This window comes from Serinus canaria, chromosome 3 (assembly GCF_022539315.1).
Source record: "Serinus canaria isolate serCan28SL12 chromosome 3, serCan2020, whole genome shotgun sequence".
Lineage (NCBI taxonomy): Eukaryota > Metazoa > Chordata > Aves > Passeriformes > Fringillidae > Serinus > Serinus canaria.
The window spans coordinates 107,436,772-107,451,402 of NC_066316.1; the positions used below are offsets into that span (position 1 = coordinate 107,436,772).

The 14,631-nt window shown below is 41.9% G+C and overlaps 1 protein-coding gene across 1 annotated transcript in view; it reads left to right on the forward strand.

Moving 5' to 3' along the window:
• The first annotated feature begins 683 nt into the window (after positions 1–683).
• The window catches only part of RCAN2 (regulator of calcineurin 2), an 84,439-nt gene continuing 70,491 nt past the window's right edge, over positions 684–14,631 (forward strand). The window contains exons 1-2 of the mRNA XM_009095902.4: positions 684–796; positions 8,511–8,737. Of these exons, the coding sequence (XP_009094150.1) occupies positions 8,513–8,737 (225 nt within the window). The 5' untranslated portion in view covers positions 684–796; positions 8,511–8,512. The remainder of the gene's footprint in view (positions 797–8,510; positions 8,738–14,631) is intronic.

Sequence of the window (14,631 nt, forward strand, 5' to 3'; positions counted from 1 at the left end):
ATGTCCATCCCAACCCACCTCTCTCCTACCCCATCTCTCTTCACTTCCATTCCATTCCATTCCATTCCATTCCATTCCATTCCACCTCTTCCCTAACCTACCTTACTTCACCCATCCCACCCCTCTTCACTCCCATTCCAACCCATCCTGTATGTCCCTACCCCATCCCATCTTATCCCACCTCTCCCCTACCCTAAACCATCCCACCCCACCCCACCTAATTTCACTCAATCCCACCTCACCCTCAGGGTGGGGGCACGGACACCTTGAGGGAGAGCAGCTTTGCCAGGAGAACACAAACACGGCCTGGTTCCTACCGCTCCCTGTGTGCTCGGTGTCAGGAGCTCCCACCCGGGCTCACCTGTGTCCCCTCACTGCCCTGTGTCCCTCCCGCCTGTCCCTACACACCTGCCACTTGTCCTCGGTCATCCCTTGCCAGCACACATCCCCTGCCCGGCTCGCCTGGCCCCACTCATCTATCCCCGTACATCCCCATGCCCTCTCCTCTGTGCCCCGTCCCCTCACGGGCCCCGCTGGTCGCCGATTCCCGGAGGGTCGCCGTGAGAGCTGGGGGCGCTGCCCTGGATGTGGGAGGCGGGACCAGCACTCTCTTCGCATTCTCATTGGTGGCACCTCCTGCCTGTTTAGTCGGAGGCGTTGCTGATTGGGCCGCCCTGTCCTCCACCTTGGCGGGCGCGGCGCGAGCGGGCGCGGGGCGCGCTGAGGGAGCGTTGGGCGCGGAGTGAGGCGGACTCCGGGCGGACAGGGAAGGGAAAGGCGAGCAAGCGAGCCGCAGGTAAGGGCACGGCCGCCTCCCCAGGGGTCCTTCCCCGCCGGGCCCGCAGCGCTGTCCGGCAGACCTGGGTTATGCAACCGCCCCGCGGTCCTGCCCCGGCGCCGCGCTGCCCTCGGGGCTCCTTCCCCCCGCGGCTCCCGGGGCGCGGGGGATGCGCGGCCAGCCCACTGCCGCCCCTCGGGAGGGACTGGGGCTGGGACCGGTGTCTCTCCCGGTGGGATGCAGAGGAGCTTGTGAGGAGGGATGGGGAAGTGGGAAGGGGGTTTGCGGCCGCGCTGGCAGCAGGTCGGGGTCGCAGCGATGCGGACCCGGACAGGGCGCTCGGGCAGCTCCGGCAGGGCTGCGCCGGGAGCCCTGAGAGAGGCTTTTCTCGGGATGCTTTAAACTTGGCTGCTGTAGCCGAGGGGGAATGGCTTTGAAGTGAAGGAAGGTTGGTTTAGATTAGATACTAGCAATAAGTTCTTTACTGTGAGGCCGGTGAGGCACTGGTAGAGGTTGTCTAGAGAAAATGTGAATACCCCATCCCTGGAAGTGTCCAAGGCCAGCTTCCATGGGGCTTGGAGCAACCTGGGATAGTGGAAGGTTTTCCTGCCCGTGGCAGGGGGTTGGAACGAGATGGTTTTTAATATCCCTTCCAACCCAAACCATTCTGTGATTCCGTGATCCCAAGCCAATATAATTTAATGCTTATGTAATAGATAGCTCTCCAAACTTGCTAGTTTGGTTTTTTTTCCCCCCCTCACCTCTCCTATATTCTTTTGTACCTCTATTGTGTTCCTTTATTTATTGAGTTTGGAGTTTAATGAGGGTTCCTAAAACAAATGTATAGTAAGTTTATACAGCTGAAAGAAATCATATAAATGAGAATTGTAGTTTAATCAGGGGTTATACTTCACACCAGCTTCTGTCTTTGGCTTTCAACTTTTGCCCTTGGAAATGGTTTGGTGCTATAGCTAGTTAGAGTGGCTACCCTGATGAAAAGGAAAACTCCTGTTCTATGAAAATACATTATTAGTGCAGAGAAACTGCTGCATTTATCTTGCAGTGAAGCCAAATTATATGGTTGCCCATCATCCTTGTACAGATGGAGGATGTGAATACTGTGAGAATGTCAAACATTACAGAAAACTGCTAACACATCTCAGTAAATAAGGACAGGAGATTTTCTGTAAATGATTATCTCTGTTAACTGTCTTTGGTACCTTTCACAGCAGGATCTGTCCTATCCTCCTTAAACTTCCAAGAAGTTGTCAGGTGTGTGATTCAGTTTGTCTGTCACCTTCCAAGTATTGTTGTTTGTGTTCAGATTCAGTAGCTTGGTTTGTCACTGTTTGTGTTGAAAGTGTTTGTAATTGCATTGGAGTAATTAATTAAATAATTTATAAATTACTTGATTGTGCAGGAAATCCTTTTAGAGAAGGAAACTTTGAAATGTTATTCCAAGTCATCATTGTGCCCTGAGTGTTTTCTAGGAGTTAAGCCCTGTGAATGTCTCCTGCTGAAGGTAGCTCTGGATGAGATTTGGGGCACAGTTCTGAATTTCAGGTTCCAAGCTGGAGGGCTGCTGAACGAGTGTTCCACTGACCCCTGTGTGAGGTGACAGCTCTGGCTGAAGGCCGGTGACGCTCTAATGCTGTGTGCCCCTTATGAAACGGGCTTGCTTTAAATAGATTAGCATAGAGGCCAAGTGAAGGTGATCAGGAGGCTTGTTCTGGTTTCTTTGTGTTTGGAGAGGTTTTTTTTTTTTTTTTGGTTTGGTTTGTTTTTTTTTTTTTTTTGGTTCTTTGAATACTTTAATGTTGCCATGGTTACTGTAGTGCCCAACTGATTGAAGCTCAGCTTCTTGACTTTAAGAAGAGCACAGGGAATCTTCACACCTAGCACTGACTGTTCCAAAGTATCACCTTCCTTTTGTGCAGTGGCACTGGAATTTTGGCTTGGTTGGGTTCACCAGTGCCTCCTGGATTGTTTTCTCCAGTGCTGGAGATGCAGATGCTCAGCAAGGCCATGCCAGAGTCCCTTTGTGGTCTCAGGATACATCTCTGGCGTGGGAGGCACAGCTGAACCTTTAGTGTGATGTGCATGTCTTGGACTGCTTGAGCTGACCAGTCCTGCTTTAGAGGAATAAAACTGAATAGTCCCTTTGGATGTTAAAAGCTTCCAAAAATAGTTCCCAAGTCTCAGCTAAATTTAATGCGGCTAGAATGTCAATGGAAAGGATTAGAACATTTGGGATTTGCACCAGTTAGCATTTAGAAAAAAAAAGAAATAAAATCCTCTTCCTCATATCTGCCACTTTTACAAAGTGGAGATTGGCACTATTTTTGTGTGGTGCTAACCAAGCTGGAGTGAAAATGTGAGTGGACTTCCCTGTACTGATAATTTTGATTCCTGTAAGGGAATTTGCCCAGGTGGGAGATCAGGGTGAAGGCTGTGGGAGGGGGTCACTGTAGTCCTTGTTGCTTTTGAGGCTGCAAAGGTTCATTAATCCTGTCATGTGAAGTCCGGTTCTGCTCTTTCTAATTAAGTAAAAAGCCTCTATTTAAGTCCATAGGAGCTTTCCACAGTGAAGAATTAGCACCATTAAAAATAAAGCTCATCTCCAGTGTTCATTGTGCAGAGTGGAATGAAATTCCAGAAAGTTACTCTGTGACCTTCCCTGATACATTTGTGCTTTCTGCCAGATCCTTCGGTGTTGGGTCAGTTGGATTCAGCAGGAGATGCAGCCCTATGCTGACACCGCTGAAATTGGTGGCTATGCTACTGTAAAGTCAGTGAATATTTTAAGTAAAAAATAATTCTTTCAGTAAAATCTTATTCACTAGGTTTGCTTTCCCCCTTCTTGTCTCTCCTCTGCCTTTGAATTATGGTAAAAATTGCTTTTTTGGGGCTTTTTTTTTTTCAATAGGAGCCAAGATGGAATCCCTACACTTCTCCTGGACCCTTCTACAAAAGTAACTTCAACTTTTCTTGCTTTGTTTTTTTGTCCAAATTTTCTTAATTCCTGCAGATTACAATTTCCAGGTTTGCACTCAGGACTCAATAATACTTCTAGTTTATAGTGATTATATTTAAAGCTTCTATTTGTAACGTTTTGTTTGCTTTATTCTATTTTTAGTCATGTTGTTTGTCATGGCAAGCAGTGTTTAATAAAAAAAAAGTAAAGTTTCCTAGTGATTTCAAGAGATATGTGCCTGTTTCTTAATGTCCCTCAGGGATTCTTTTTAAAAACTCTAAAGATAGGGAAATGTTCACCAAGGAAATGCCTTGTTAGTTTCCATAAAAACAGTGCATAAATCTGTAAATGCCCAGTGATATAGAAGGCATTGGTCCATTCAGACACTTCATGTCCTCAAATTGTCTTAATTCAATACAATTTCTGCTGAAAGTTTTGGCTCTGCAGGGATCTGACTTCATGAGAAGATGTACATCTTTACCCTTTCAGTTTTATACAAATAAGTGTAATTTTTTCAGAGAGAAACTTCAGTGAGCTACTGCTGTTTTCCAGAGAATATAATTTTCTGCTGGCCTCTGTTAATTTTAATTAGAAGTGCACTGTGTCCAAAAATAGTGAGGTAACAGAATGAACACAGAGCTCCCACTTGGAATCTCTACAGAGATTTTGGTCACAGCATCTCTAGTGCTGAGCACTGACATGACCTGATCTGTGCCAGTGGGAAGGTGTTTGCATTGTGTTTGGAACCATCCCAAATTAGAAACCTTTGCACACCTGAACCATGAGAGGAGAAATTTAAAAGTAACCCACGTCAGAGTCAAGTGATGTGTAGGGTCTGGAAGGGAAGTGGCTGTTGTGGTTCTCCAAGGGTTAAAATTGCAGCACTCTAGAGATTCTCATTCTGTGGGATGTATTAAAGTTGAGGGTCCAAACCTTACACCAAATTCAGAAGTAACACAGATAACATTCAGGTGTGCTTTAAATAAAGGGAATAAATGGATGTGGCAAGTGCTCAGCTTTAGCTGGAGGTTCCATGAAGTTGTTTGCCTCAGGTTTGAATCTGCCTCAGTGTCTCAGACTTTTTAGGGGAACAATCCTGACAGAGTTTGCTGTCATGATCCCAGGCTGACAGTGTATAATTTTATTTTTTTTTAAATACCATTGCCTATTTTTTTGAAATTCTGTATGACAACTTCTGGTATCTCCAGTATTTGTAAAATCTGATTTGGGAGGGGAGAAGCAAATGCATAACTTGGTTTGAATTCATTGCATTTTAAAAGGAAGGTAAGTAGAGTTTACTGTTATGTGAGGTTTTTTTGGCTGGTTTTTTTTTTTTAATATAAAAAGGATCCTAAGGGGATGAAATTAACTAATTTTGTCAGAAGCTGTGGAAAGGAGCTTTAACATAAATGGGAATGTGATCCAGTGATTGTATTATTGTAACATAAAAGTTTACTTTTAATTGGGCTTATTTTATATGGAAATCCAGTTCATGGATGACACATGACTTAGAGTTAGTTGTTTTAAGGGATTTGAAATGTAAATTCTTTTATTCTAAATTAGCTAAATAACTGGAAAGAGAATATTTTTTTTTAATCAGAGGACTGCCTGAAGTGGCTAAATAATTTCAAAGAAGCCACAAAACACTACCAACAACATGACTGAGTCTTCAGGTTTAACAGACATAAAAAGGATATTTAGTTATGATTTTTAACATATATATATATATATATAATATATATATATATATCTATATATATGTAAATTTTTGTATGTGTAACATTATTCATAATATGGAAAAACATAAGATTTCCATCTTATGCCTATGGGTAACTTCTGATGGAAGTCTGCTAACAAATGTTGACTCAAGTATGTTTGTCCTGTCTGATTATCATTGAGCTCAGGCTCATAGGCAGTTTATTTCTCTTGGGGAACATGTATGTGAACATGTGGGGGAACATTTTCTTAGTGAGGTTTCTGTTTTAACTTTGGTGCTGTGCTTTCTAAGGTGCAGTGCATGGTAAAGGATAACCTGTGAAACAACAGTTACTCCATACAGGTGTTCTTAGCCATCCCATCATAAATTGGGCAAAAGGCCTTAGGAATCAGGTGTAAGTTAACTTACTAGTGGGGGGAACACTAATCAGAACTCTGGGTGTATCTTAAAAGATGCTCTGAAGGCACAGACACCTACCTGAAAGTCTGGGAGAAAAGCTGGCCAAAACCTTGTGAGACAGTGACTTTCTTAAAAAGACTTGGCCAATACCCAAGTCCCACTGGGCAAAAATGTTTCAATAATTGGCTGGGAAAAAAAAGAATCAAGCTTTTCCTATCCAAGAGCTCTAGCAGAGCAAGACTACTGCCACATGATGTAAATATTTAGTAATTTCTCATCCTGGCTACTGCAGCATATGTTCATTTTGTTATTGGTTAAAAACCTGAGCCTCATGGTTGTAAATTAAAATCCTGTTCTGTTTTGTTGTCATAGTGGTTTTGCTGAATTCTTAACTTAAAAGCTTTCCTATGTAGTACTTATAATATGGCTCTCCCAGGAGAGAAAAATAAACAACTGTTTAGTGAGAAAGCCTGTAGACTTCTGACTTCTTAATTGAGATTCTTTGCTTCTCTGCGCAGTCTTGTTATGCCTTGGGAAAGGAGGTATGAAACTTGTTAGCTTTAACAATATAATCCAGATTCCTACAACTTTAGCATGTCCAGTGTAACTCTCAGATGGTCAGTGTCTTCCCTGGCTGCACATTGTTTGCCTGCCGTGAATGAAATTCTTCCCACAGCCTGGCACAAGTCTGCTCTGCCATGTAAATTGTGTTTTGTAACACTGGGCTTGAGGTTCATTTCCATAAACCTAATGACACAAGCTAGACATGATGACAAACATGCTTAGAGATGATTGTTTTTGGAGGAGATGATTTTTTAAAGCTTTTTGCTAGAGAAAATACTGCATTCTGATGTGAAGTTTCTGGCTGCTATGAGGAATTCTTCCCAGTATTTCCCTGGATGTGTTTACCATGAAATGTGCAGTAACACAAAGCTTAAGTGAGTTGGTGCAAATACCAGAGGCAATGTTGTTGTGAGGGTGAGCTCTCCTACACTAATGTGTACTTGTAGCCATCTCTTCTGCCATTTGTTCTGGCTCCCTCTTTCCAATCAGAATTTAATTTCTAAACTGAAATTAGTTGGAGGTAGTTGTGCTAGTATTGGGCTGAGCTGCTGCAAGCAAAGTGTGCAATCAATAGCTTGAAAACCTGTCCTCAGGTTAACACAGAATTTTTGAGCATAGCTTCAGCTTGTGTACTTGAGAACTTGTCATTAGCCCTGAGACTCCAGCAATAACAATTGCTGATATTTCCATAACATTATGTTATGGAATGATGTGCTCTGTCATCATCCAAATCTCATTTCAGAGCAGAGGTTATATGAAAGGCACAGCCATGGCAAATTAGCTCCATAATTTAGCTTTACTGAGATTAAGTGTAATAAACCCATATGGTTTTATTTTGGACAGCAGTTCTATATAGTGTGTTTGAGCTAATATTTACAGCTATTTATAGAGAATAGCAAGTATGCAAGACAGCAAGGGCAGAGCAGATCAGATGAGCACACTGAGTTTATGTAACTCTCTAAATGCTTGTGCTAGGAGGAAAAGCAGCTAATGATTGCATATTGTTATTAAAAGAAACGAATAAAAGGGAATAGATTATTATCCAGTAAACTTCTAGTTAACTTACCGGGGCTCTCTAGATGCAATAAGTTGATGTCTATTAAGGACTGCTAAATACCTGATTAAATACTAATTAACACACTGATCATAAATTGGACCTTTACTTACTCCCCTTGGCTGGCATGAAGCTTTCTTTCATAACAACAGTAGTGATACCATTTAATGTATGGGCTCATTATGTGTGCCCATAATTTTGTGTACCTTAAAATTACCTTTCTCTACTGATGCATTTGGGATAAAGGCTCCAAAATCAGCAGGACTTTCCTAAAAGTGCTGAAAGTCATCTTGAGTCTGCTCTTTCCTTAACTTCCTATGTAATTTTATGTTATTTGCTATGCTATACTATGTTATTTGCTACCTAGTGTGATTAAGATGCAAAGAAGTGGCTAATGGGCTTTGAAAACCAGCGTAAGTTCTGTACTTAAACTGTAAAACAAAATTGGCTGTGTTTTGTGTAGCAGAGATATGTCTTGGTGGTACTGTTTTTTTGATGATGCTGTGTTCATGCTCCTTTCCATAATGGTCTTTTTTTTTCTTTTTCTTTTTCTTTTTTTTTTTTTTCTTTTTTTTTTTTTCTTGAAGTCTGGTTTAAATTTCAAAGTTATTTTCAAAGTTCTTCTTATCCTGAGCATTATGCTTCCTAAGCTGCCTGTGAACTCAAAAGCACCAGCAGCCTTCCCAGTAACAAACATGGTTCTTTTAAACCCAAATACAGCACAGTGTTTCCTCATAGGGCAAGGGGCCCTTAAGTAATGTCTCTTCTGCTTGTGTTCAGAAGCTTGTACTGGCATGTTTAGGCCTTTTATGTGCTAATAAATGAAGTTAAACCCCCTGTTTAAACTTTGGTGAGACTGGTCTCAGTGCCCTGTGTCAGAGGCCAATTGTTGCCTTGAAATTGTGTGAAATTTTCTATGTACAAACAAAGCCCCCAGACGTGAGAATCTCAGGGTTACCTTGCGGGTGTGGAACATTTAAATACCTTGTGTAACTGTGTGATGTTATCTTCTCTGTGCTGCCAGGGATGAGGGGAGATTCTTACTTCTTTGGAATGCGGGGCCTTGGCCAGTATGGCTGCATCCCGGAGGATGGAGGACAGTTCCTGCTCTACTCTATCAATGGAGACAATGGCCTGAAGAGATGTTTTGCAGAGGAAGATTTTCATGAAATAATTGATTTCAACGATCTCCCAAATTCTCTCTTCGCCTGTAATGTTCACCAGTCTGTGTTTGAGGATGAGGACAGTAAGGTACAGTGTCTGTTTCCAAATCTTCCCTGTAAGAGAAACCTATGCTTTATATCTGTTTATTGCTGTCAGTGAAACAGTTTCATCTGTTTCATGCAAAGAAACTTGATCACAGATATGACTTCTTTCTAAGGTGACAGCAGCATTCTGCTTTGACATTTATTTCAAGAGCTTAAAAGCCTTTTTGTCAGCTGAGGTCAACAAAAAAATGGTTTTTTTTTGTTGAGATTTGCAGAATAGTGAAATGGAGGTTTGTGTCTTCATGGCAACCTTGGCTGCAGGGATGGTGGGAATAGCAAAGTCAAACATGTGATTGCTGCTCCTGCTTGCTGATCACAGATCACTGAGATGGGAGGCTGCCTTTCTGTATTTTCTCCCAGAATTAGAGAATCCTTAGGTTGGCAAAGACCTTTAAGATTGAGTCCAACCATTAGCCCAGCACTGCTAGTCACACTAAACTGTGTCCCCAAGTGCCACACGTACACATCTTTTAAACCCCTCCAGGGCTGGTGACTCAACCCCTTCTCTGGGCAGCCTGTTCCAATGCTTAACAACCCTTTTGGTGGATAATTTTTTCCTAATATCCAAGCTAAACCTCCCCTGGCATTCCTTGAGACCTTTTCCTTATGTCTTACTGATTGCTAATTTGGATAAGAGACCACCACCTGCTTCATTCCATCCTCCTTTCATGTACTTGTAGAGAAGAGAGATAAGGTCTGGCATGTTTTAAATTATCAGTACAGTAATACTGTGTTCTCACTGTCATTCACTTCAGATTTTCTAGATAAAAACACATGAGAAACTTCATGAAGATGTTTTGAACTCTGCAATTAATCTAAAATAACGTTGAGAACAACACGGTCTTTAGATAATAATAATAAAAATAACAAAAAATCATCTCTTGTTGTTCAGTTTCTGTTTCTTAGTCTAGTACTATTTCTGACTGAGACTTCAAGAATATAAAACTGATAGCTTGGGGCTTTATTGTATCATGAAATGAGTCTGAGCTAATTGTTATAGGCACATCTCAAGCTACTTGAGTGTCCTGTTCAGGATTTTCAATTCAGAAAGAAGCTGGCAATGGGTTTTGCCTGAAACTGTCTGAAGTACCCAGAAAACAACTACAAAATCACTGGGACCAGAGCTAGCCAGAATGGACAAAGACTTTTTAGTGGGGGGATTTTCAGATAAAAGAGGAATAAAACTAGATTTCTAAGGATGCAGGCTCCCTGTTAAAGGTACTGAAAGTGATGTCTGGTGAGGCTGTTCAAGTGGAATTATTTGGGTTTCGTTTTTTTGGGCATTTTTGTCTTCTGTAATAATGTCTTGTATGTTTGAGTAATATGGATAACTGCTGCAATATGAGCTCTAAAATGGGCATTTATATCTTACAAATTCTGCACTCTAAATTGCAATTTTGAAAAAAAGTTTCCTATTTTATTGAAGAGGCCTTTCACTAATAAGCATCTTGCATTTACATTCTGCCATTTTCCAGAATTTTCTTACCATCTGGTAATGAATGTGACTAAAGTTGAAGGGGTCTGAAAGCCCAGTTTAAAAGGGAGAAAATAGAAGCCCACCTGGAAGTAGAAATGTCTCTGTTTACCCTGCAGAGATTCTATCCCCACTTGCTCCTGAGCTTTCCCTTTTGAGAGCTGCATTCTGGTATTTAGCTGATGGCTTAGTTAGAAAATGGAATGGGTGATTATGTAAGTATGTGGGATAGCAATCCCCAAAGACTTGCAGGACTTAAGGATGTGTCTTAAGAATAGCAGCTGGGTTGTGGAGGTGGATGTTCTGTGCCACGTGCAGGTCTGTGAACGCCCTGTGTTGGCCGTGGGTTGAAGCCCTGTTTGCAGGTAAGTGGTTACTCCTCTAAGTCTCTACTTAACAAGATGGGATTACCTTCAGATTTCTCATTAAATACAAGAACCTGGGGAGTTGATGATGGTTTTTATTATTCCTGTAGAACATGTTCTTGTGTTTCCAGTTGATTAATATCCATAATCCTTTCTATTAATAACTGCTGCTGCAAGATAAGAGCACACATGAATTCAAAATAAAAATATTGTCAAGTTGCTAAGCTAAATTTTAAAATCTCACATGATCACTATTCATAAATGGTGCTAACAATCATATCTTCAATTATATATTGACCCAAAGCATATGTAATGGTACGCTAAGCTTCTAAAAAGTATGTACTACAGTAATGGTTATATCTAAAATTGTTTAGTTGTGGTGTTCATTCTGCAGAAAGTAAAGCTTTTTGTAATGTAGTTTTGACTTTGACCTGCACTTTTAGGAGTAAAGTAAAGGTATGATTGGAAGTTACAAGTTAGCTAGTAAAGGAAGCCAGAGAAGGCCCTCATTGTAAATGGCTGGTTTAATTTGGTGTGGAAAGTTCTGAGTGGCTTTAGCCTGGAACAGCATTCAAGTAAAGAAGTTACCCTGTCTGTTCTAAAGTTGCATTATCTAAGGTGCCCAAGGGGCTGAAATGTCAAGTTCAAACTTCTAACACACTGATACCTAAGCAATGCACTCACTAAAGACAGGTTTTAATTGGAAGGCATTTAACTGCTTTGTATCAGATACAGGGTGAATTCCAGATCGTGCTGGAATGTGGACTTGCAGCAGCTACTGGCAGCACATACACCTGTGCTGGGGATAAGCTGATTTGGTTTGTTCTGAGTCCTGTGTCACAAATACCCTTTCACCAGTGCTGTGTGTCTACAATCCCTCTTAGAAGGGATTCAGTCTCCTGTCAAAAGCAATGATGGCACCTGCAGGGAGCCTGAGTTTGGGTGTTCATTCTCTGAAGGTGAGGAATTCTGGCAGCTGAAGGCCATGTCCTTTGCAGGGAAGACACAGACTTGAGTTTTCTCCTTGCTGGCACCCTGAGGTCTCACTATGCTGAGCCTGAAGAGTTGTGAACTTTGGGATCTGAAGATGAGTTTGTCATCAGGCTTCAAGGAAGCTGCTTGGAACTGACTGCCCTGAAACACTGAAGAAAAGGGGACTATAGATTAATGCTACCTACAGCTGATCTTGCTTTTGGTCAAAAAATATTTCCCTCCCTTCCAGGCTGTGTTCCTGGAAAGAAATGTGTGCTTGGATCAGGAGAATGCCCCAGATAACTGGGTCCATACTATGGGCATTTAAGGGTTTGTGTAGGATGTTTTTAGCAGCTTCAGAAGGATTTCAGCTTGCTATAGCTGAGGGGAGGTGGCATTGCTTACCTCCACTCCCATCATGGACAGCCTTCCTCCTATAGAAAATGAAATTGTATCTTCTTTACAGTGTGCTTGAAATACAGAGCTTTTTATTTCCTAAAATCCAGCAAAGGTGTGGAGAAGATTATCCAACAGGATAATCTGTTGCTAAGCTGAGATCACATTTGTTTGTGCTCCTGTCACTGTCCTGTGTTCCGATCATTTGTTTTGGCATAAAGCTGTTCATGGTAGGGGCAGATTAATTTGGTGTTTTGGAGTGTACAGCACTGACTTGGCTGGGTCATGGAAGTCCTACTGTAAAGAAGCAAAAAATAAAATTACGCCTTAACCCTGGGTTTTGTCACATTGATGGGACTATTTATGTGTGAGCAAGATAAGGCAAAACTAAGACTATTTTTGGCTGGTAGTGTGACTGAATGGGAGGTGCTGCTCCTTTTAGCTTTCCTGATAAAGCAGGTGTGTTGGTGAGCCAAAGGCCATGACTCTGGTAACTCCTGAGGGTGGGCATTTGAGTGTTTCAGCAATTAATTGCTACCCATAGCCTTTAAACTCTGGCTGGTAACTCTTTTGTTGTGCTTTTATTATGCATCTGTCACTGTAAAACCAACCTTTCTGTTCTGTGACTCCAACTTCCTTCAGGCTGGGGCTGGTAAACACACTGTCAAAGTGAAGCATCTTTGTCTCTTACTATGGTTTCTTCAGATGCTGTAGTGCCTCAGGAGACGCTTACACAAAGCTAATAATATTCATTATTAGAATATGTTTTCATGAGGGAAGGATGTGCTTCCTCGAGCATTTTAGAAGCTGCATGCTCCTTTTTTTACCATTCTTTTGGCTCAAATTGGAAGGAGCACCAGTTAAACTTGATGGTTTTATTTCAGGTAAACAATGATTCATCAGTTTCTTAGCATTTTAGTTATGCTGAAGCTGCCTAGGCAGTGATAGCCAAAGTCCACCAAGTGCTTTTTCTTGCCGATGTAATCTAAGCCAATAGGAGATACTATTGTTATTTCTGCATGAGAAAATATTGATCAAATGTTTCCAGTTCTGGAATTTCTGCATGAGGAAGATGTAGACATACTGGAGTGAGGTCACAGAGATGAAGGGATGGGAGCCTGTCTGCTCTGAAGAAAGGCCAAGGGAACTGTGCCTGTTGAGCTGGAGAAGGCTCAGGTGGATCTGAGCTGTGTGTGTGAACCCCTGAAGACAGAGTGCAAACAGGGCTGAACCAGATTCTTTTCAGTGCTGCCAGGTGCCAGGAGCAGAGGCCACAGGCATCCGCTGAAACGCAGGAGGTTCCCTCTGAATATCAGGAAACACTTTTTACTGTGGTAGTGATACCACAGGGTGCCCAAGGCGGTGGTGCAGTCTCTCTCTCCCCATGGAGATACTCTAAGCTGTCTGGACATGGTCCTGGGTAACTGAGCTCAAGCTGACCCTGCTTGAGCTGGGGGTGTGTTGGAAAGGTTGACCTTCAGAGGTCCTTTCCAACAGCCTCCAATCTGTGATTCTGTGAACATTTCTTGAAGTGTATACTAGTTCCTCTGATGCAGAGGGCCAGTATGGGAATGCAAGACTGGGGAGTGAAGGTGATTAAAAATGCATTTTCTGAATTGAGAGCTTAATGGAGGTGGGGTGGGGCAGGAAGGAGAAAAGTCAAACTAACAAGCCAATGGAAAAGATAATCCTATTTTAATAGAAGGGCTTTACTATGAAAACAATTACTCTTTTCATGATGGATTCTTTCACATTATGACTTTATTTATGTATATTGGATGATTGCTTGTTCTTACTGCAGAAGCCTCTGTTAGACTTCCTCTTTTTTTTTTCAAGATGTATTATTGAACTTGGATCCTGAAAAATATTTAAGGCTCCCTCAGGTGGGTGCTGAAATATTTGTCCAAGAGTGATACTTTAAGAGCTCTTTGTAGCCTTACTTGTAAAGGCTTTTTTCCCTTTGCACTTGCATTCAGATTTCTCAACAAAGCCCATTTTCATGCTGCTATTTTTATTTTTAAGGTTCAGTGAAAAACACTGGACTGCTCTGGTGTGCTGTGTTGTCTTTAACTTTGGTATGTTAATTCTGGAACTGAAACTTTCTGCTGATGCTTTGACTGAAGCAGATAATTGAAATGTGTCTGTTCAGTGCTCGTTTTAAACAAAGTGGAGCCAGTGTGTCTGCTGCCATGTGTGAAATGTTTCTTCAGTTCCCTTTTCCTACAGGCTAATTCAAGATGATGCTCTGGGAGGCTCTAGGCAGGATGTGTGTCTGCAGGGGAAGGAAAATCTGTTCCTTTTGACATGAGTTTTAAGCATCTAGATTGTGAAGTCAGAATCTCTTTGTTCATATTACATCACTGAAGCCTCTAGGTGTTGAGTCATCATTATATTTAGAGGGTGGCACACTTCTTTTTAGTCTAATATTAGTATTCAAGCCTGGACTCAGTGGAAGGTCACCCTAGCAAAGATGAAGTCAGGCTCCAAGGCTGGAAAGGAATGCAGGCTTCACTTTGCCTTCCTGGTACACTTGCTATTGCTTTGTTTTACTTTCAGTTTTTCTACCTTTTAAGGTTGGTGCTGGTTGATATGATAACGTTATCAGAAGCTGCTGCTTGAAGCAGACTGTGCCTCATGCTGTGGAATCTACCTACTTTTCTTTGTCCTGCT